The sequence below is a fragment of the Spea bombifrons genome, chromosome 3 (assembly GCF_027358695.1).
Source record: "Spea bombifrons isolate aSpeBom1 chromosome 3, aSpeBom1.2.pri, whole genome shotgun sequence".
Classification (NCBI taxonomy): Eukaryota; Metazoa; Chordata; class Amphibia; order Anura; family Pelobatidae; genus Spea; species Spea bombifrons.
In genome coordinates this window covers 6,268,046-6,291,584 of record NC_071089.1, presented here as the reverse complement: position 1 = coordinate 6,291,584, position 23,539 = coordinate 6,268,046, and the positions used below count along the sequence as shown (strand labels likewise).

General features: G+C 42.5%; 1 protein-coding gene across 1 annotated transcript in view; it reads left to right on the top strand.

Annotated features, from left to right (window-relative positions):
- DNAH14 (dynein axonemal heavy chain 14) overlaps positions 1-23,539 on the top strand; it is an 83,648-nt gene that overhangs the window by 35,857 nt on the left and 24,252 nt on the right. Inside the window, 21 exon segments of the mRNA XM_053459139.1 lie at positions 155-341; positions 1,129-1,208; positions 4,177-4,348; positions 5,795-5,884; positions 6,707-6,826; positions 7,017-7,196; positions 7,359-7,452; positions 9,418-9,635; positions 10,291-10,551; positions 11,453-11,753; positions 12,147-12,263; positions 15,503-15,661; positions 17,708-17,840; positions 17,917-17,990; positions 18,928-19,121; positions 19,841-19,969; positions 20,182-20,322; positions 20,860-21,027; positions 21,817-21,987; positions 22,762-22,935; positions 23,374-23,460. Coding sequence (XP_053315114.1) covers positions 155-341; positions 1,129-1,208; positions 4,177-4,348; positions 5,795-5,884; positions 6,707-6,826; positions 7,017-7,196; positions 7,359-7,452; positions 9,418-9,635; positions 10,291-10,551; positions 11,453-11,753; positions 12,147-12,263; positions 15,503-15,661; positions 17,708-17,840; positions 17,917-17,990; positions 18,928-19,121; positions 19,841-19,969; positions 20,182-20,322; positions 20,860-21,027; positions 21,817-21,987; positions 22,762-22,935; positions 23,374-23,460 — 3,250 coding nt within the window.

The window sequence follows — 23,539 nt, the reverse complement described above, 5'->3', positions numbered from 1 at the left end:
TGCTTCATATTTCATTGTGTTTTACATTTCTCATTCTATTTCCTCAAGTACATTTGATGATACCTATTACAGCTGTAACACACTATTCCCCGTTATAACGGCATATATATATAAACCAGCATTTTAAAGGGATTTTTTTCTGTCTTCTCTATAGATATGAAGGTCGTGTTGAGCTTCCGGATAACCTGAAGTCACTGTTTAGACCCGTCGCGATGATGGTTCCGGACTACCAGCTCATTGCAGAAATCATGCTCTTCTCGGAAGGTTTCAAGGCTGCAAAGTCCCTGTCTGGAAAACTGGTTAATCTGTATCAGCTGGCCAGCAAACAGCTCTCCCAGCAGGTACACCTTCAAGGACCCATTACCGAAAAATTACAATCACCTACAACTCTTAAATTAATAAATACTGCATTAAAGACGAGAAAACATTTCTCTTATTGTTTGCACCTGGTCCAACCATTGACATGGTCCAATGAACAGGAACTATCCACTTATAAAGACACCTTTTAAACGGTACCCCCAAATTGTTCTCTATAAATAACCTTCAGTCGGACTCATTACAGTTTATTTTGCAATGGAGTAAGAGTCAGGTGTGGTTAACCTGTCAGGTTGGTTAAGACTTGAATCGGCTGTCGAATTGTCTGACTTGGCTCGTAATTTGATGTGAGTGCCAAGCACGACAAAGCCTGCATTGCAGTCAGGGCCAGGCCTAGCCGGCTGTGGGGTCCTGAACAACTTGGCTTTTGTAGCGCCACCCGTTGGCAGCGCCCTCACGTAAGCTCTGCGGTTTCTCAAGGTGACTTCACTCCTGGTCCCAAATTTGCCCTTTAAAAAGGTCAGCCCTGCATGCAGTTGTCCTAATTGTGGTTCTTCATACCTGGACAGGTAGCAAAGAGGATAAAACCGATGTGAAGAAGACTGAGAAATGTTTCCTTGTTTGGCTTGACTTGTGGTCTGGCACTTAGAGGCAAACCGTACATTTTCTTTGGTTGTCTCTTTTTATAAAATCTTTTCCTGGCGCGATGACTTCCATGGGACCTTGGTAGACATTAAAATAGATACAGGGAACATGATTGTGTTGCTTATGGCAAATAAATACATACAACTAAATCTATCTTACATTTTGCAGAAACATTATGATTTTGGAATGAGAGCCATAAAGACGGTTTTAGTAATGGCCGGGAAGAAGAAGCAAGAATTTGGATCCAGGTGTGTATTGGAGATGTTTCTCTAAACACCGGAGCTGTCAGAATTCCCCAAAACAGCATTTTACTGATTAAAAATGTAATAACTGGAACCCAATACCCTACAGGTCCAACCTAAATATATTTACCGTATTGGCTCGAATATAGGCCGCACTTTTTTCCCCCACTTTAAGTTTTTAAAGTGGGGGTGCGGCCTATATTCGGGGTCTAGCGCCCGACGCCCGGGACATGCAGTCCCGGGCGCCGGGCAGGCAGCGGGGTTAAGATACAGATCCCCCGCAGCGGTGCAGGGGACCCGTATCCTTCTCCCCGATACGCTCAGACAGCCTCCCCTGCCAGCACTTCCCACTGTGCCGGCACGGGAGGTTATCTAAGCGTTTTACCTCTGCCCACCCCCGACATACCGGAGCAGACTCCCGGGTGTCTTGCGGGGCCGGCGGGAGACATCTACGCAATACGCGTATGCAACTTCCGGTACCGGTACCGGAAGTTGCATACGCGTATTGCGTAGATGTCCCTCGCCGGCCCCGCAAGACACCCGGGAGTCTGCTCCGGTAAGTCGAGGAGGGGGGGGCAGAGGAGGACAGCGGCAGCGTATCGCGGGGAGGGAGGACAGCGGCAGCGTATCGCGGGGAGGGAGGACAGCGGCAGCGTATCGCGGGGAGGGAGGACAGCGGCAGCGTATCGCGGGGAGGGAAGACAGCGGCAGCGTATCTCGGGGAGGGAGGACAGAGTGGCAGCATGTTTTTTTGGTGCTTTTTTAAAGAAAAAAAACTTTTTCTTTAAAAAAGCACCAAACTTTCAGGGTGCGGCCTATATACGGGGGCGGCCTATATCCGAGCCAATACGGTACTTTTTACCGCGACCCGTGTGGAACTATAGAATTTTGCGCCTATGGTCCTTGTGGGCACCATGAAGGGGTCCTTGCACCTAACACTTGCATGAGAAAGGAGAAGACAAGAAACCCTATTCTTCCTTTATTTTAGCACTTTTTGATACAGGTTTTCAGATTCAGGGTGAAACATAAGCTGATACGGCACTAAAACCGAAATGTGCAAAGGCAGCAAATGATTAATGTGGAGAGTGTGTACGGCACTGCCTAAAATAACCTCCAAATCCCCAAAACCAACTTTAAGGATTAACTCAGAAAGGAATTTTATCGGCTTTGTCATTTTGTATCACTAAGTATTTTTTGCGATGTGTTTGCAATATAGACTTCACTAAATATCACTTCACCTTTTTTAATGGATAGAAATGCTGAATTCGTCCAAAATTTATTTTTTCTGCTTTGAACTTACACCAGGCATTTATTAAGAAAACATATTTTTTTTAGACGTTATGTGGTTTTTTTTAAGCCTATTAATTGGAGTTTGAAGATGGATACATTTTTAACAAACTAAGTGAGGTATATTCACTAAAACTTGGGTTGCAAATGTGAGTTAGAACTCCAGGAACAGGCGACTTAATACCCCCTACATCCTCGTTTATGTACCATTAAAAAATAATATTAAAATAATAGTAATTTTGTATAATTAAACTGAATAACTTAATAAAACACCTCTTACCCCACACAGTATGCAGTGGGATAGTGGGTAATAATAATATAATTTCATCCTGTGTCCTTTAGGATGGGGGGGGGACGTCAGGGTTTAAGCAAAATTAACCTTTTTGGATAGGCAGGACACCATTGATCCTAATTTTGAGCCCAAGGAAATCCAGTTCAAAAATAAAACGTAAAGAAAAAGACCCAAGGAAGATCATAAATATATATTTATATCTGATAAAGGCAGAGAGCACGGTTATATACTCCCTTCCATCAGTGCCCCCAGGTGGTTAGAAGAAGAACTGCATCCTTTGTTGGCTTGACTTGAGGTACAGTATATAAACACGTATGGCGCGGTTAGGAATCAGTTTCTATACACCTTGTTCTTGTAAGGGATCTTTTCCTTGGGTCAAAAATGATTGATCCACCGTAACTCCTCCATCCACGGGGACGGGAGATGGAAGAAGGGAAAGCTGTATGGGTGGGCTTCTTGCCTCTCTGAAAAGTTATACTGTGGTTTAGCTTCCCCATCTGAATGGACATGAAATTGAGGTGGAGAACATAGGTTGACTCACCCATCCCACATGAGACTGAATGGGTGTAAGGGAAGAGGAATTGGAGCCATACTTCCCAGTGGATCATTTTATTATTTCCCATTGAGAACAAGATGGGGAATGAGAGGAGGAGGTGGATCCAATGCCCTCGATGGTAATTATATTGTTACCCTATACCCACTTAGTTAGCAGGTTGTCTTTTCTTAAAAACACATTATTATTTAAATACCGGTATATATTTTACTTCTTTCATTTTTTTTCTAGCAACATTTTGAGTGTGTCAACTCACATGACCTCGTCTGCAACTCGCAAAATGTAAAGTTGCATGCACTGGAATGTCTCTGCCAACCACCTTTATATTAGCAGAAAAGTTAATTGCCTTGTTAGTGTTAGGATGGCATCTTAGTGCCAGACGTGTCAGGCAGCAGCCTGGAGTTCCTGGACCAAGGGGGTGCCGACAGTCATCTCAGAAACTGCCCAAAAGTCTGTCTGCTTCCTGACAGGGGTAAAATAGAAGTCTCCACGCTGTGTGGAGAACACGCACAAGAGACCGGTGCCCACAATAAAGTATAAAGCAGAACATGGAGTGTACTGATGGGGGCTTCTTGGCAGGGGTGCTCTTTGGTTTAGGACCGGCCCTGACTGAGTTGAGTATGGTCAATCAAGTTAAACTTCAACTGACCACCTGATTTAGTAAAGCCTCTGGCACTGTTCCTAGGGGGTTCTGGGCTGTTATTTTAAGCAGTATAAAGAAGTTAAGCTTCTTTATGTTTCTAGGGTTACCTCCTGAGAAAGTTTTGTTTTCCGGGAACTTCCACGCGGTATCTCATGTGGAAACACAGTGAATACAATGCATCCTTTCTCTTTACTTTCAGACAAACTGGTGTGAGGCTGACCGCCACAGAAGAGTCACTTGTAATAATGAACGCCTTAAAAGAAGCAAACTTGCCTAAATTTTTGGCTGAAGATGTCCCGCTTTTTGAAAACATTATGGCGGATCTGTTTCCTGGAATAACAAGTGAAAAAACAAACACCGAGAGATTAGAGGTAACGTTTGGGGCATTGACTGGGTTTTGGTGATTGATTTGTCTATTAAATTGATGGTCACACCTGGTTCTATCACAGTTTATCCAAATACACTTCCTTTATCTGTTGACGCTTTATGGCAATGCTAATGAAGTCCCTTCCCCCATAAAATCGCTGGAGGTCTTCCTGCAGCCCCACCCTTTACCCGTCTCCAGCCACACCCACCAAAACTTTTATCCTTATATGGACACCCGAAACGTTCTGGAGTAAGCCCTTAAGCACCATTCTAGCCCGACGAGCCCAAGGACTGATTAAGGTTTGAGTCTTTACAGCAGGAAAAACGAGCGACTAGACGGGGGCCGAATGGGGCCGATCTGCCATCAAATTCTATGCTACCATGTATTTGTTAAGCACACCATATTTAAATTGTACAGCGCTGCCGAATATGTTACTGCGTAATAAATAAAAAATAATAAACAATAAAAATACCAGGACATGGATCCACATTCCAGACAAACAACATATAATGAAATAGACAATGTATCCCAGCATGCCGCTGACTTCTTCTTGCCGATTAAATGTTAATTTCACAGAATTTTAAATAGCATGGTTTTTAATCGGTGCAAACAATGGTAAATGGGAAGAGGGCTAGATCACTGCACATTGTGCCAAAAGGCACTAGATAAGTGGAACAGCCTCCTGGCAGAAGTGGTAGACATTAATACAGCGAGGGGATTTAAACATGCGTGGGATAGGCATACGGCTCCTGAATCTAAGACGAGACCAACGACTGATTAAGGTTTGGAACTTTAGGTTTCGTTTTGATTTATTAAAATGTTAGTGTTAAAAATTGGCAATTTTTGATGCACTATTTAGTAGGTAAGTTTTTTGGGGGGGCAGGGTAACTGTAAGAGCAGTTGATGCCTAGAAAGAGAGACGCATCAAATTATAATTGCCCTTCAAATATCGGGGATGATTGATCTCTGAATGGACCTCTGTTATCTCTACCAGGAAAGGTTTTCAGAAGATCAGAATCTATACTTTTATCACTATCTTTCAGATCTCTTTGTTATCAAAATGTTACGTTTTCTTTTCCTTCACACAAACAGCATATCTTAAAAAGAAAAAAAAAACATCTTCAACCATAATTTCTTGTATTCCGAAGCAGAGAAGCTCCCGTGGCTGTTTTCCGTCGGACATTACCACTAAATATATAAAAGAAATCTAATATTATCATTTATCTTACATTCTGCTTTTATTCTACCTGCGGGGGACGGAATGGGATTTTGGAACAGAATGGAACACGGCTTTATTTAAATATCTTGCAGTTTTTTGCCTCTAATTGGTTCCCCCGGCCTCATTAATAGAGTTTCAGGTGAAGCTGGATTTACGAGCGTAAGCATTTACAGGATCGTCCTCCTTGAGGTTTTTTTAAGTGGTTTTAGTGTTTTTTTCTCTCTCTCGTAGAAAGCAATATCCTTAGCCACGCGTGAATTAGGCTTGCAGCCCTGGGACAGTCAGCGGCAGAAGGTCATACAGCTCTATAATCAGATCGGGGTAAGTTCGGAACTTACAGCCTGCTCTGTTTTATGGGTTTTGTGCGAAATGCGTTGGGCATTAACCCTTTCTGCACCAAGAGCTGTGGAATTAGTATTAAATGAGAACACTTTTTCTGATCGACTTCCCGAATGGACTATTCAGAGACCTTTCAGACCTCTCCTACAATCCATGTCCTGTGACATGCGCTATCAGGGCAGGACCGGTGATTTAAGGCCAGCAGCCGCCTGATGACATAACTACTACCGCCGGCTGGATATGTGCGGTCGGTCGTTATGTTTTTATGCCCACGTAGTGTGCGGCCGGGCATATCCAGCAAGTGGCCGCTCACTGCAGCAACTGATCTCCCACGGGTGAGTATGGAGTGCTGTCCACCAGTGGCCAACCAGTATTTGCCCAGTGTCCCAGATGGCCGGTCCAGGTCTGTGTGCTATCCATAAGGGAATAGCATTAACTTACCATTATACCAACCCTTGCTGGGTAATAGGAACTTACCTCGAAGTGACATTCATAGGATCTTTCTTAAACTGATCTCGATTCTTCTGATCAAAGCGGAATGGAGGAGAACTTTTGTCTCATTTACGGCTTCGTACTGTGATAGATGAAATTAGAGCCCAAAACAAGGGATGTAGCCTTCGGATCCATAATGTGATCTTACCGCACGCTGCGTCCTTCCCCAAATCCTCTGGAACGTCTGAAGAAATACACTTAGACTAACGTATTCCATAGAAGATAACATATCACATAACCCATACAGAGCTAAATATGTGCTTAAAACAGGAATTCTCAGCTGATCTCACGTCATGTACTCGTGAATTCTAGGCTCGTCATGGTGTCATGTTGGTTGGCCCCACCGGAGGAGGAAAGACGGCTGTCAGAAGGATTTTGGAGAAAGCGTTGATATACTTGCCTTCAATGTCCAACGGAAGCACCGCTTCATTTGTAATTATCACCATTTTTTCTTTCATTTATTAATTAATATATGACCAGGACCAAGCTGCACCCAAGATTATATTCAAGGGCTTTGTCCTTTTTATATGTGTAATACTTTCTATGCCTAATCTACTTGTGTGATGATGGGACAGGTAATGGTCAGCCAAATTTTTGATACTTCTCCATATTTTTTTTGAAGAACATGTCTAAGAAAGGAAAGGTGGAAACCTTCATCATCAATCCAAAGTGCGTGACTCTCGGAGAACTGTATGGCGATATCAACCCCAACACCATGGAGTGGTCGGACGGGCTCCTGGCATCAGCCGTCAGAACCTTTGCTCAGGAGGCATCCAAGGACAGCACCAAGGAGAGTTTACAGGTATCCACGAGAGGTGACAGCGCCATCCCTGGTGTGGAGGATCTTATTTCAAAGAGAAAATTCTCTAATGGGCTTTCCAGTCTCACGTGTAATAGCTACATTCTTACATCTTCACGAGAAAAATAATTGTAGTCACACTTGTATTGTTTGTACATTCAACAGTCTGTTAGCAAAGACAATTTGGAGAAATTAACTGAAGATTCCAGACGTAGCAACACAAGAACAAATGAAGATTCTGTATCACATCACTTTAAAAGTAAGTCTGCCCCGAACCAGACGCAAACCACATACAATGTATGCTGTCTCCGGGGTCGCCTCACGATACTATAACCCCCCCAGCTCTGTATACAGTAAAATAACCCCCAGCGCTGTATACAGTAATATAACCCCCAGTGCTGTATACAGTAATATAACCCCCAGTGCTGTATACAGTAATATCACCCCCCCAGCGCTGTATACAGTAATATAACCCCCAGTGCTGTATACAGTAATATAACCCCCAGCGCTGTATACAGTAATATAACCCCCAGTGCTGTATACAATAATATAACCCCCAGCACTGTATACAGTAATATTACCCCAGTGCTGTATGCAGTAATATAACCCCTAGCGCTGTATACAGTAATATAACCCCCCAGCGCTGTATACAGTAATATAACCCCCAGCGCTGTATACAGTGATATAACCCCCAGCGCTATATACAGTAATATAACCCCCCTGCGCTGTATACAGTAATATAACCCCCCGCGCTGTATACAGTAATATAACCCAGTGCTGTATACAGTAATATAACCCCCCAGTGCTGTATACAGTAATATAACCCCCCAGCGCTGTATACAGTAATATAACCCCGAGCGCTGTATACAGTAATATAACCCCCAGCGCTGTATACAGTAATATAACCCCCAGCACTCTATACAGTAATATAACCCCCAGCGCTATATACGGTAATATAACCCCCAGCGCTATATACGGTAATATAACCCCCAGCGCTATATACAGTAATATAACCCCCAGCGCTGTATACAGTAATATAACCCCAGCGCTGTATACAGTAATATAACCCCCCCAGCGCTGTATACAGTAATATAACCCCCAGCGCTGTATACATTGATATAACCCCCAGCGCTATATACAGTAATATAAACCCCCTGCGCTGTATACAGTAATATAACCCCCCCGCGCTGTATACAGTAATATAACCCAGTGCTGTATACAGTAATATAACCCCCAGCGCTGTATACAGTAATATAACCCCCCAGTGCTGTGTACAGTAATATAACCCCCCAGCGCTGTATACAGTAATATAACCCCCAGCGCTGTATACAGTAATATAACCCCCAGCGCTATATACAGTAATATAACCCCAGGGCTGTATACAGTAATATAACCCTCAGCGCTGTATACAGTAATATAACCCCCAGCGCTGTATACAGTAATATAACCCCCTAATGCTGTATACAGTAATATAACCCCCAGCGCTGTATACAGTAATATAACCCCCTAATGCTGTATACAGTAATATAACCCCCAGTGCTGTATACAGTAATATAACCCCCAGCACTGTATACAGTAATATAACCCCCCAGCGCTGTATACAGTAATATAACCCCCCATGCTGTATACAGTAATATAACCTCCCAGCGCTGTATACAGTAATATAACCCCCCAGCGCTGTATACAGTAACATAACCCCCAGCGCTGTATACAGTAATAACCCCCAGCGCTGTATACAGTAATATAACCCCCTAATGCTGTATACAGTAATATAACCCCCAGCGCTGTATACAGTAATATAACCCCCCACAGTTCACTAAAATTATTGAACTGGGGCTTCGGGTATTTTCTGGCACTTAATAAAGAAGGAATGGTGAGGAATGGTAAGCTAGGACTTATTACTCTGTTGGTGCAAATAATAATATATGTTCTCCGAATAATTATTTAATGTGAGCATTTAAACATTTTTTTTATTCCTTGGGGGTCTAACATATTTTAATTCAGAACAAGGAGTGGGATAATTCTAACTTAATAAGCAAAAAACTCCCTAGTTTGGTGGCCAGTGGCTAGTAACGACCCATGCTCCTCCACCAAAAACAGACTAAATGGGTGGAACGGTTCTTATCCGCCGTAGAATTCCATGTCATGTAGAAATGGGCTTATGTTATTACAGGGACAGGATTGTATTATAAGACTACTAAGACATAACTTCGTGATTGCTCAGGTGAGAGCCCTCCTGACTGGTACTGGGTCATTTTGGACGGTCCCGTTGACACAGCGTGGGTAGAAAACCTAAACACGGTTCTAGATGATACAAGAACGCTCTGTCTGGCCAACGGTCAGCGGATCCGACTACCGCACACAATGAGAATGATATTTGAGGTCGACAGCTTGTCGCAGGCGAGCCCGGCCACCGTCAGCAGATGTGCCATGGTGTATATGGTAAGAGACGTGGAAATAAACACGGCAAGGCTGATCGGTAATAATATATATATATAATATAAGAGCCCCATGGGAAGTGTCAGCCATACTGCACCTGCTGATATAGCGCACGCTCCAAAGCCTGACCGGCTAAATAATTCGCAGGGCAAGCTACAAGTCGCCGATGCAGTTTCAGGCGTCATTGGGGTAGAGCTACATTTGTAGGGTACAAGAAAAGGAGAGGGAGTCATGCGGAGGCAAAAACTTCATAACATGGTGTGGAGAGGAACAGGAGAGGAGGAAAGGGACAGGAGAGGAGGAGAGGGGCAGGAGGGGGGAGAGGAACTGCAGGGGAGGAGAGGGGCAGGAGGGGAGTGTATGTATATATATATATATATATATACTGTATGTACTGTATGTATGTGTATTTTTATGTATATATATCCTGTATGTACTGTATGTATGTGTATGTATGTATATATATATATACTGTATGTACTGTATGTATGTGTATGTATATATATATATTCTGTATGTACTGTATGTATGTGTATGTATGTATATATATATATTCTGTATGTACTGTATGTATGTGTATGTATGTATATATATATATTCTGTATGTACTGTATGTATGTGTATGTATATATATATGTGTGTGTGTTTGTGTGTGCAGGATCCAGTTGATCTGGGGTGGAAGCCCTTCGCTAAGACCTGGATGGCTCAGCTATCTTCCAAAGTACCAGCGCGGGGTGTGCAGTACCTGGGCAGCTTACTGGAAAGGAGTGCGGAAGAAGGACTCAGGTTCATCCGCAAGCGCAAGACAAGTCTGCCGTTCCCTGTGCAGGACATCGGGATCGTGATGAACCTCTGCAAAATTCTAAACGCTTTCATTGACTTCATGAGCACAAACGGCGGCTTCGGACGCGGTAAGCCGGCGCAGCTTCACACGTTCTGATACGTGCGATCTGAAATATGATGTCATTGGTGTTACCTGGCAATCTAAACCTCAATTTGTCTAAAATCTGCATTATCCCAACACCTTGAATATATTACAGATAATGAGGATCTCGCCGAACAACATTGCGCGTCTCCAAATACTCCATACTCTGGAGCCGGGCATCGAGCCGCAAGTGCAAGAGCATACACTCCAAGTGTGAGCGAGAGCCTGAAAAAGAGGTTAGCAAGAAAAATCTTTATTTACCTGAATTATCTGGATTTTTGAAAACTTTAATAATGAAAATAAATGGAATCCAAGCAGTAAAACAATAACACAAAATGGTAAATGAACGCAAGCCAATACTTAAGCAACCATGATGTATACAAAGTTTGTCGCCGTGTGTTTCTTTTTTTATTTATTAAAAACGTATAATTTGACAACAGGTAAGAATCCTTTATCTCATCTATTGTGCCCCATTTTTTTTTGTTATTAAAGTTGTAACTGCCGACAAGATGGAGACGAAAAACGTGACAGCAATTTAATAACTTTTATGAAAAACACAATAAGTTGCTCCTTGAGGGCCGTTCTTGGCAGGTGGGGGCCACACGAGCAGTCATTGTACTAGCTTGTGAAGCCGGATATGTAGTAATATAGCCCTTTACCTTCAGGAATATAACCTTTAACCTTTTGAGTGAGTGGCATAGGTTACTGCGGAGAGTTTTCCCCTTAGATGGTGTAGAAGCCCAAATTATCGTTTTCCTGCCCTTCTCATTTTTCTCCATTAGCCCAATATTTTGTTTCCCATTTTAATTTGTTTCCGCTATTTAATTCCCTTTCTTCACGTTTATTTCTGTCCTACTGGTATCTGAAGCTGCTCACTCCCCAACGGCCCTTAAAGCGGACCCTGGTGGGACGAGAACGGGAGGGGGGGTACAAAACTTTTGGAACGTAACGGAACTTTACTTCTAGGGAGGACTCAAGATGGTTCCTGGAAAAACATCCGGATCGACTGACCTCACTCCTAGGAAAGCTCTACGTGTTCGCATTCACTTGGGCTTTTGGAGGAGTCTTAAGAAGAGAGGATGAACAAGAGGGGGATTTGCTCATCGGACTGAAGGCCAAGGATGAGTCCTTAGTCAACATAACTTACGACTTCAGCAGCTTTGTCCACGACTTGTTTGAGGGCGATCAGGCCGATGGTAAGTCCGTCAGCAACCATCGAGTTGAGCGCTCTGCCGAATGTTGTGCTTTATTAACTAAATGCAGCGTTAGAAACATTGTTCCAATTACTGCAAAATGCCCCAAACGCTTTCTCAGAAATGATCCGGGGCGGCTTATTTCTCATACGACTGATTAAACCTTTAGAGGAAAGAAGAAAACGACAGATCTGCTAAGTTGTATTTGGTTCACATGATAGAAAATGGAATTTTTTTTTTGGCTAAGTGGCACGGCACCTTTAATTGAGTTGAATTTTAGGTTATAATCGGTTATTCTCATACTAGTTATATCTAAACTGATGATTTCTGTCCCCGTTTGCACCCTGCGTCACCCTCCTTTAGTGTTTCATTAGTAAACTCCTTCTATCTTTCCAGGAGTTCAGATGCCTTTGGGCGAAAATTCAATCTTCAGCTATTTTGTCGATCTGCAAACTGGAAACTTTGTGCTTTGGGAGAATTTAATCCCCGCCACGGACTCTTTAATTCGGAAAGGTAATAAAGGCGCGTGATGCTGAGACCCTGCGGGGGTCAATGTCCGGCTTTCAGATTTTTCCGAAGATGCGGGACGTCAGCTTTAATTTTATTGTGCGAGAATTCCTGGGTCTGAAATCCATCTTTTGGGAGCAAAATGAAAACAAAAAACCCCCTGTTTTTATATATTATAAAGAGATGCTGGCGTTTAGAATCTTTGCGTAGAATTTTATATATCAGTAGGAGACACAAAGCATAAGATTAAGTGCCGGTGAGAGCGGATCACAGCCCAAACGAGAGCGGTGACATCTTCCGATGACATCAGACGCCCCATGCGCGAAGCTGCATATTGCCTAAAAGAAAGGTCACAATTTCCTGCAATATGCGGCTTCCGTATGGGTCATTGGATGCAATTGGCGGCTGATGACATCATGTGGCCCTTGTGTGAAGTCATGTTTTTGCCCAAAGTCTTTTCGGCAATCTGCATCTTCCTTACGTAGGCGATGGCGTCGCAGGGTATGTTGAGCGCAGCCTTCTCTGGAGCCTTCTTCTGCCCCTTTTTGCCCCAGAGAAGCATTCCCGTTAGCACCGGTTTAATGCGACTGCATGCAGGGTGTTGCGTGTCCTGCAGAAGCCGCGCGTTTGCATGGATCAGCGCCTCCCTGCGTGGATTTACGGGGACAGAGGCTTTCGCAGCGTCTTGCAGTATGTATTCCGTGGCCGACGGGATTTCTCCGGGCTGATACAGCACAGATCATCATCAGATGTGACAGAAATCTCTCCAGTTACTAAAAATATGGAGGAGTATTTTTGGATTCCACGTTCTGGAGAGCAGTAACTCGTCACTGTAACTACTTTCCTCTCTGTCTCCTCCTAGTCATTTGTTTTCTCCCACAGCCATCTTTATTTCAGCCACTTCTCTCCCCCATTTCATTTTACCCACATTTGTTCTCATCCTCCATCAGTCACCCTCCTTGTAATTTACTTCCCGACTGGCAAATGCCCAACGGGCCGGTGGCCGACAGCGCCCTATACTCCAGCGGCAGATCGGCCTCTACACTGAGCGTCCACCAGCTGGATATACCCGGCCACGCGCTACGTGATCATAAAAACACAGTGTGCGGCCGCGCATATCCAGCCGTCTTCCTCGATTACGTCATCAGGCGGCTGCCGGCCTTAAAGTGCCAGGGCTGCCTCGTTATCGCTAGCCCAGTCCTGCTTCCCCATCTCTATAAATTGCCCAAAAATGTTTTTTTCGATACGAAATGCATTCAGGGTTAGCACGAGTAAAAGTACGGTTATGTTGAAGTCTGAAGGCACTTTTTCTCCTTCGCGATGACATCACTGTCTCGATGGGGTTTGTTTTTGCCTTCTTCTCGATCAACTAATATGGGTTTGTAGAATGGTGGAACTTGATGGACTAGATGTCATTTTTCTCTTCTTGATCGCCCAGTTGAAGTATATATTTTATTGAAAGAGTTAACCGTCCCCCACATTCACATAGTGTCAGGATCTATATGAATCGGCTTGGCTGACCGGACGCCGATTAAATCCATTGTGGAAGACGACGCATTATGGGGACAGTAAGAAAGGCAGGTGCTCGATCTGCGCGACGGAGCTGTCCTCCTTAATGTGATTTCAAATGGCAGACGAGATCTTAGACTCAGACATCTTTCTTCCAACTCCGAATACTACAGCTTTCAAAATGTCAGCTCGCGTGACTGTCATCTGTGACAGCCTGCGATGAAACGCGCCGCCGACATCTGTGCTCGCTTCATTTTATTTATTATTTTTTACCATATCCATATCCGTACAATAAAATATTTTATGGGTATAAGTTTAAAATTCTTCTAATGAGAAGTTTGCAATAATTACTAATCTTTAAATAATGAATAACATTCCCAAAAAATAAAATAAAAAAATAAAATATTTAACCATTTAAAGAGGCTTCTATCAGAAACTACTAGTATCCATAATCTTATATTTTGAGGTCTTATTTATAAATCTACATATTCCAAATGCTGGAACTTTGTCTGATTTATTTTGGGACATTATACCTCTTTCCATCGCTAATTGGAATAACATCCGTGATCTCACATGCTAATAATAATGTTAATGTTATTAATAATAATAATAATAATAATAACAATGATAATACTGCAAAAAATAATGTTAATAATATTATTAATAATAACAACAACGATAATAATGCTAATAATAATAATAAAAATATTAATAATAATAACAATGATAATAATGCTAAAAATAATGTTAATATTATTAATAATAACAACGATAATAATGCTAATAATAATAAAATATTATTATTATTAATAATAATAATAACATATTCAGAACGTGCTAAAATTGCACTCTTCAAAGCATTCCCTGGCTCTGCAGAGGGTTAAGGAAATTATATGTAAATTTATTGCATTGGAAGGTAGGAAATTCCATCTTTAGCATTAAAGATATAAAAGTATTTTGTAGAATACATTAAGATATAGCATTTGTGTTATTTTAGTGCGAGCGCGGTGGTCTTCCATACAGCGAAGCCGTGAATGCTGTCTCGGTGAATGCGTTCTGACAGCATACGGAATGTTATTGTTGTTTTTTTCTAGTTGTGAGAAAATGCCATTTGGAATTCCGATACGTCTCAAAATGTAGTTCATGGGTCTTTGAAATGGAGAGAGATTTCAATACGGATTTAGAGCAGGATAGAGAGAGAGGAGGACATGTTAGTAGATACCGGAGCTAATCACTGGGGTCCACGCTGACCATGTTGGGCTGCGAGAGTCGGATAGGGTTGATACATTATGTTGGGTTGGGTTGATCTGGTAATGTTGGCAGTTGAGATGGTATTAATGAATCCATAAATTCCTCCATACATGTTGGCATCACCTTGACTGCCAACTTGCTTCTACTCAAGCTTTGGTGAACAGACTCCATAGACCTTCAGATGCGTCTATTACTTTTCTCGAATGCTACATTTTAAGGTTCCATTCATATTAAAAATCAGCAATATATAAAAACCCGCCGTATCTTAAATTCCTTTTCTGAGGATCTGCATGATAATTCCTCCCCGTTAAGTTATCAGTCTTCTATTGTTAAGTTGCTGATTGTGGTTGATTGGTTCAGGCAGCCTTTGTAATGGTGGGGAGGAGAAGGGAGAGAACTTCGGGTCAGCTAAGGGTCCCCATCGGATAAACACCCACAACTAACGCATTGTTAGATGAATTCTGTTCATTTTCTCATCTGTTTAGAGACGCTGTTGTTCTCGGAAGACGGTGCGGCAGGCGGGATTCCACGCGATCGCAGCCAAGGTCCGGCACTCCCGGAGTTCATTCCCACCGTGGACAGCGTGAAGTATTCTTTTCTAACCAGCCTGCTGCTAACGAATAACCACCCGGTGCTCATCGCAGGTGAGGAACCGCTTTAAGCGCCACATTTCCCCAGCGCTCAGTAACTAGACCTATGATCCATAGGCGTTCCGTGATGCCTGATATTACGCTTGTCACATCGTAACACCGTATTTATAAACCAGGACTACAAGATACTTTATGTGGCTGGTTTGGGCTCTTTTTCTTTGTTTTGACCCAGAATCATTTATACAATTTTATCGTAATTTTGCCCTTTTTATCCCCGTCTTTCCCCATCAGACAATTTTATCAATCAGAGCGCATGGTATCTTGGCTCGTAGACAGATAGATCCGGTCTACATGATTCAACATTTTTAGGGTTCCGTGATATCCGAAGCTCCGTGGTACAGCTTTATACGCTGCCTATTGGCATCAAGGAGAAAGATCACAAGGAGACCGAGATACTCAAGGAATCGTCATAACTGCCCTGGCGGTTATCATTGTTGCTACAATGTCGCACAGATTTTATATTAAGTCTTTCAGTCTTTTTCTTACCGCTAAGCTTTAAGAGATATGCCTGACTTCATTACATGTCTGATCAGGTCTATGATTAATATTAACCTGAACGGCTATCCATGAAGAAGTTTTGTCGTAAGAAATTGTGTTATCTCACCAGGTGGCTCATTGACTTGGAAATGGAACGCAGGCCAACCTCTACCCCAATAAGTGGCCATAAGTCCGATTAAGTTACCCATAGTCTTCGGTTATCAACTGTTACAATGAATTCATGTAGCGATTGTGTTGCACTGGAGTTGTATGGCGATGCTAAATCAGAAACGTGTGATCTTCGTTAACAATGTTAAGATATTTAATGGTAACGCTAGACGAAATAAATCCTAACAGCATCTTCTCTAAGACTCTCTAAGTGCTGAGTTGCTGTCGGATGCCTTTGGGTTGCACTTGGTGTCTGTTTGCCAGTTGGGTTATGAGCAGCAGACATGGATGAGTTGGCTGTCGAGGTGGTCATCTGGGCTGCTACATGAGTTCATCAGTTGATACATTAATTGCCTGAGAAGTTCCTGGTCAGTTCACCTCCTCCGGGGGGACTTGAGATGATATCGTTGAGTTGGAGCACCTTATTCATGTTGACCGTATTGTTTCCATCCCCATCATCCTGAAATATATTATAAGTTGCTGTTGGAAGCCAACCTCAGCCCCGATTCACTCAATAACCAGGTGCAGATCACTACCATTTTTATGGTGGTTATTAACTAAACAGTGGGTATTATTTAGATGAAAAAGGAAGGGCCAAGCTGGCCCTGTATAAAGCATCACTCAATGGATAAGAAGGCTTGGAAGAAATATCACTTATTTAATTATACATTATACAGGGCAACCAAGCTCTTCCTGCAGCAGAAGCTTATTGGGGATGGACTCTCACAATGAATACTGAATTCATGGAGCTGAAACATTCCCTTTAGTGAATAAACCCCTATAATGCATAATTCATGTATGCAACCGACGCACAACGCACTGATTAGTGAATAAGCCCCCATTGCCTTGGTGACTGCAAGGCTGGCTATTATGAGGCTACCTAGTGGTTCAGGACATTGAATATTTAGTGAATAGAGGCTCTTATAAACCGAAGACACCCTGAAGTTAAAGCAGTTATGATGTCATACATTTCTCGCAGTAAGATGTTGGTATAATATTGATTTATTCTTCCAGCCTGAACATGCAAATAGCAGCGGCAGCGTGATTGCTCTGTTTCTGCATATATTAGATATGTGCGGCGGGTGACTTCCAGACGCATCAGGAGGAATAATAACATTTTTATCACCTGCGAGCGCTCATCTGTCCCGGTGAAAGATGCCGAGTATAAAATCAGATTATGCACTTGCTGTGAGTTATCGCGTCTGGCCTTTATGATAAATTATTACATCTTAATGCCAACTTTTCCGCGTGACCTCATTTTCCACGCCGGCTATTAGATTATCGGCCGACGGAGGTTAACCTATTACCGTCACATAAAAAAAAAACAACGTGACAAATGAAGCCGGCAACTCTTAGCGTTTTTAATATTTGGACCTCTTTTTTTCTTTTTTTTAGGCGATTCTGGAGTTGGAAAATCGATGTTAATCCAGAACATGCTCAGGAAGCTCCAGAAACCCGGCGGCCTGTCCGTGAAACCTGGCACAATACTAGGGGACATTTTTCTGTTTAACGAATCCAGAAAAATAAGGTGAAACTTTTTTTTTACATTTTTTTATTTTTACTGAAAAAATCCAAGCAAAATAGTAATTTCAGCCGATTTTCAGTCTTTTGCAGAATATCACATCTTTAACGGCGAGTAGAGGAAGCGATGACAGTTTAGCTCTCGGTTTAGATATCGGTAAGGTTATGTATGTTATGTTTTTCCTGAATCCTATATTTTATGCTTCTATACAATAGATTAGTTAACTGCCCTTTACTCCGTGTTCTCTGGATCTTCAGAAGCGGTAGCGGGTAATACAGCGAGGGTATTAAACATGCGCGGGAAAGACAAACGGCTCCTGAATCTAAGACGAGACTAACGACTGATTAAGGTCTAAATCTTTACAGCAGGAGAAACGGGTGACTAGATGGGGGCCGGATGAATCTGATCCCCTTTAACATCGAAAAAAGTTTTGTTATTTCACAGTTCCTATTTCAGCAGCAAGATCACTTCATTAAACCCGGGTGGCCCAAACGTAGCTCAAATATTTTCATCAAAGGAACATCAATACCGAGCGATGTAATTGGGGGGAAAAAAGTCACAGCGGTCCCTTGTCACGTCAAGCCGTAGCCAGCTCAATATCAGCTCCGTACGTTTCAGCGAGTCGTTGAAATCACCAGAGACTCCCGAAAGGTTGCAGAAGCTTTAATTCCATTAGAACCCCAGCATGTGATATCACTGGCAACGCACCCGGAAGGGTTAAAATAAGATGGCTTATTCTACAGAGACGTGTTTAGATGGGCTCTGTGCCATGGTGCTATGAATGTGTAGATAAAAAAGCAATTGTTTTAGGTTTTTAATCCCTAAAATCGTCACAATATCAGCGGTTTATATAATCTTTGTATCCCGGTCTCTCCAAATGTCAGCCTCTGGCTAATGTCCCACCAGCTCGGCCCTTAAAATGTCTGGGGGTGATCTACAGGTGAGTAGGGAGACCTGTGTCGTGGTGAGATCCGAGGTCTCCTGCTCCCACCGGCCCTCAAGGTGATGAATAATGAACCTGCTTGCGATGAGAAATCCACCGGTAGGATTTGGGGATTGGGGAATTGTTAATAACCGAGTTGTTCCGACGTAGATGGACACCTTGTCGGAACGGCACCAGATGAACGATTGTCTGCCGCGGAGAGAAGATCTCGGAAGACGAAGCAATTGATCGTTTCGACCGTGCAGTTAGGAGCGCAGAGCACCGCTGCCCGACTCCAGAGCCAGATCCTCAATAAACTCATGAAAAAAGGCAGAGATGTCCTCGGAGTTCCGAAGTCTAAAACGGTAAGAGCAATAAAGTTCAGCGTCCTGGAAACAGGAGACAGACCCGTCTTTCTACAAGTCCTACCAACCCAGCCCGATTCAAATTGGCATCTGTTCCAAAGGAGGTGAATCAGTGGGACTGCACCGCATTTTAACCCACAAGAGACTCTCATACAATTTAAAGCCTTCTCTGGACACCATTAACGAGGCTCCTGGCAGGAGGGGGCCGCCCGACCAGCCAAAAAGTACAGAAAAGAAAACACGCGGTTTTGTGCATATTTGCAGGTTATGACCAAACCTTAGGGTTGAGCAGCCGCTCCGGCCACTCAGGAGCCTCATTAAAAAAAGGGGCAATTCTCGATAAATAAGTAAAAAAGATTACCGTACAAATTCCAACAAGTGTCTTTGAAGAGATGTAAACTTGTATGGAATGTTCAGAGACGTTTATGTCTCTTTAAAGACTCTTAGAAGTTGGTGACTATAACTGAATTGCTACACAAACTCTTTGTAAATTGTTATTTACTTTTAGGGTCGCAGAGAAGCTCCTAAAAACAAAAATACTTTGTATCATATATATATATATATATATATATATATATATATATATATATATATATTATCATTAATAATATATCATTTATCATTTATATATATATATATATATATATATATATATATTTTAGATTTGTATAATTTCTGTCTTAATTATAGTTACGTTGATAATACGTTGTTCTCCAAAGGTGGCTGTATTTATCGATGACCTAAACATGCCAAATACTGAAGCGTACGGAGCCCAGCCGCCGCTGGAGTTGATACGGCAGTTTTTAGAGCTCGGGGGGTTTTATGACACCAAGACTCTTACCTGGAAGGTGCGTATTAATGGTCGCGTGTCTCTGAACAGAGAAGCACAATGCCAAATCACATTTAATATTATCAATTTGTTTAAACGGGCAACACATTTATCTGTTGATGACCTCGGAAAAGGTTAGGTTACCATAGAGATGAGCCACGCTCCATATGACTCCAAAAGACTGTAAATGTTTAGTAGACCTCGTTAACATCAAATGACTATGTCCCACAGAATGTTCAGGATGTCTCTATGATCGGCGCCTGCGCTCCCCCTGGTGGAGGGAGGAATGAGATCAGCCCTCGTCTCCTGAAACACTTCTGTATGATCGTCCTTCCTCACCCCTCGGTGCAGGCTCTGCAGCATATTTTCCAGGTAATGTCCGTATCTTTAAATCCTCGGTATAATTCATGATTAATTCTAGATGACTACAACTTGTACTGAGAAATAACGTATCATTGAAAGCGTTTTCAAGCTGGCGGCAGGCATCCTTTCTTATAGAATGTTAGAAAGGTTATCGTAACAACCCATCTCATTCCTATTCACTCTCTCACACTCACATTCTCATTCACTCTCTCACACTCACATTCAGTGATGAATTAGCCCCGTACTTAACAAAAATAAAATGCATTTTCATGGTTATAAGAATCCAGTGACGTTTAGAAGGTACTTTGCTGAATTGGCTGCTTAGGCGAGTACAGAAATCCTGTAAAATCCAGGAGTGGAGAATTCTGATTTGATTTATCGATCTGCTAAAAAAGCAGGTATTTTAGAAACCTTTGATTCACGGATCCGCTGGTATTATATAGTTCATTGACGCAGCCTGTAAAGGCTACCTGAAAGAAAATGTATCCATCCATGATAAATCACTTTATTATTATTATTATTACTGTATTCCTTTCTTCCCTGCAGGTCCAGTTGGGTTCCTTTCTGCAACACAATAATTTTTTAGCTGAAATCCAGAAGTGTCGAGATATTTTATCTTCTTGCGCAATAGCCATTTATTACAAGATGTGCCAGAGCATGCTGCCAACGCCAGCCAAATGCCACTACACCTTTAATTTAAGAGATCTCTTTAAGGTAATATCTTACATTCTGTAGCTCCCAAGTGTCCATGTTTGAGGAGGCTCAGTCCCTCTTTAGGACAAATATCCCTCTTTCCCTCCATTGATGCCCCATCAGGGGTTGCCACGCCGGCACACAGAGATCCCAAGTCTCCCGGAAATTCCATCTCTCTCATTGTCTCTCTACCTTCTCCGCCGACCGCATCCCTGTCTGCTTTCCTGCAGCTCCACTTCTTCTCTTGCCTCTTCATGTCCTTCTATGCTCTTTCTTCTTCCTCTTCTCCCCAGGTCTTCTTTCTTCATTCGCTTCTCTATGAACCAGCCCTCCTGGAGCACTTCTACGAAAAGGCGGAGCCTTCAGGCACACCCTCTCCCCTGATTGAGGTGGAGCCAAGGGGGATGACCCCTCCCCTGTACCTTCCAATCAGAGAGAGGGTGTGTCCAGAGGAAGGTGGGGAGACATTGTGTGAGAGAGTTAGTGTGTGACAGAGTGTGTGAGTGAGCGAGTGAGTATTAGTAAGACTGAGTGAGAGTGTGAAAGAGTGAATCAGAATGTGAGAGAGTGAGAGAACATGAGTAATAGGGAGTAAGTAGGAGCATGAGTAAGAGTCAGTGTGGGTGTTTCTACATTTTAAGGTAGGGTGCAAAATATAGGAACTCCCGGTGCCAAATACTCAAAGGTAGAGATTGTGTATTTTGAGAGAGTAGTTGTGGGTTTGAATCGAATTATTATTATTATTATTATTATTATTACTGGTTCTTGGGCCCAGATGGCTGTTAAATGAGAAATTAATATCGTGTGCAGGTCCTGCAAGGACTTCTTCAGGGCAACAAGTCGGTTATTGTCACAAAGGAACACGCAGCTCAGTTACTGTCACATGAAGCCACACGTGTGTTCCATGACCGTCTCGTGGAAGACAAAGACAGGGAAGTCTTTTATCAGTGTCTGTCGGATGAGCTTCATAATTATTTCAAGGTAAACCTGGGAACATTTCCTTCCTTGGGCCAGCATCATGTTCATCGCTGACATAAATAAATAAATCTGTGTTTTTTCATCTGAATTTCCTATAACTCAGAGAAGAAATGCCACATTAAAGACACACGCATGGTTATATCTAAGAATGTTTCACAAAATTTCTGCCTTATTGTACCCCAAAAAAAATAAAAACTGCTGTCTGATACATTGAGCCAAAAATTCCAAAAAGCAAAAAAAAAATATTAAAAAAAATTGATTGGATGTCGCAAGCCCTGGAGACTCAGATTCCGTTTTTGGACAGAATTCTAAGTGCTCGGAATTCTAGTGGATACTCAGGTCTTGAGTCTAAAGGAAGAGTAAGCTGACATAGAATTCTATGTTAAAAAAAACCTTTGTGGGGTAGATTTTATAAAATAATCTACCCACTGGAGAGATTTCTCTCACCTACGAGACATAGGTGGCAGCCTACGGGGATTGTCCTGGAACTGTTGGCCGACTCCATAGCATGGTCTTCTATAGGTAACAGGTGTGGTATACGGGGTCATTAAGAAAATGTTGAAGCCCCACTAGTTCGGACAGCAGATACAGGATTAATCCAGTGGAGACGGCACGTGTCACCCAAAGGGCATTTCGTCTACCAATGAATATTGTCCAGTATGAGCTTCTGAAAATGCTCGGCGATGACACCAGGTCCACGATTCATGGTCATGTTATAACTGAAGTGATGGCAGTTCAGTAAAGCGATTTGAGTTCTCATCCCATTCATTTCCCCAGATTTCTTGGTCTAAGGAGAAGCTCATGAGAGAGCCCGTCCAGTTCGCGGACTTCGTAGAGATGAATACATCCAACAAATCCAGGATTTACCGACCCGTCACCAACCAGAAGCTGCTGGTATCCAGACTAGAAGAATATCGCATTAAAATGAAAATCGGTTCCGCAAACTCAGGAGTATGTATATAAAAGATGCAGAATGCCGTTATATATTGTAACGGTCATTTTTGCACCCACAAGGCATTGCCAGAATAATTTTTTTTATTTTTTAGTACTTTTTAGATTTTTTTAGTACTTATATATATACAAAAATATAAAAAAAATAGCCTCTTCACCCAATACTTGTCATTTGGGTTCTTTCGCCAGGGTCCTTGGTGCACGACCTCTCATATGATACTCATCACGTCACATCTCCGCTCCCTTGGGAGACTGGCCGTGACAGCCCTTAGCTGGGGAACTAGTCCCATCTAACTTGAGATTGTTGGTAACTATGCCACATAAAGCTTAAGAAGTGTCTGTAGAGGCAGATAGTACATAATGTATGCATAACGTAAGCCTCTACATCCTACCAAGTGTATTAACGCCATGCTAAAGATAATCTGGTTATTTTTCTAGAGCGCGTGGGTGTTCTTTAAAGAAGCCGTCGAGCATATTATAAGAGCGGCCAGAGTCTTCAGACAGCCGGGAGGTCACATGATGCTGGTGAGAGTATTGTAGCAAGCTGGCTACCGAACATTTAAACGCATTAATAATATTTAGTAATAATATGTTTGGGTATTTT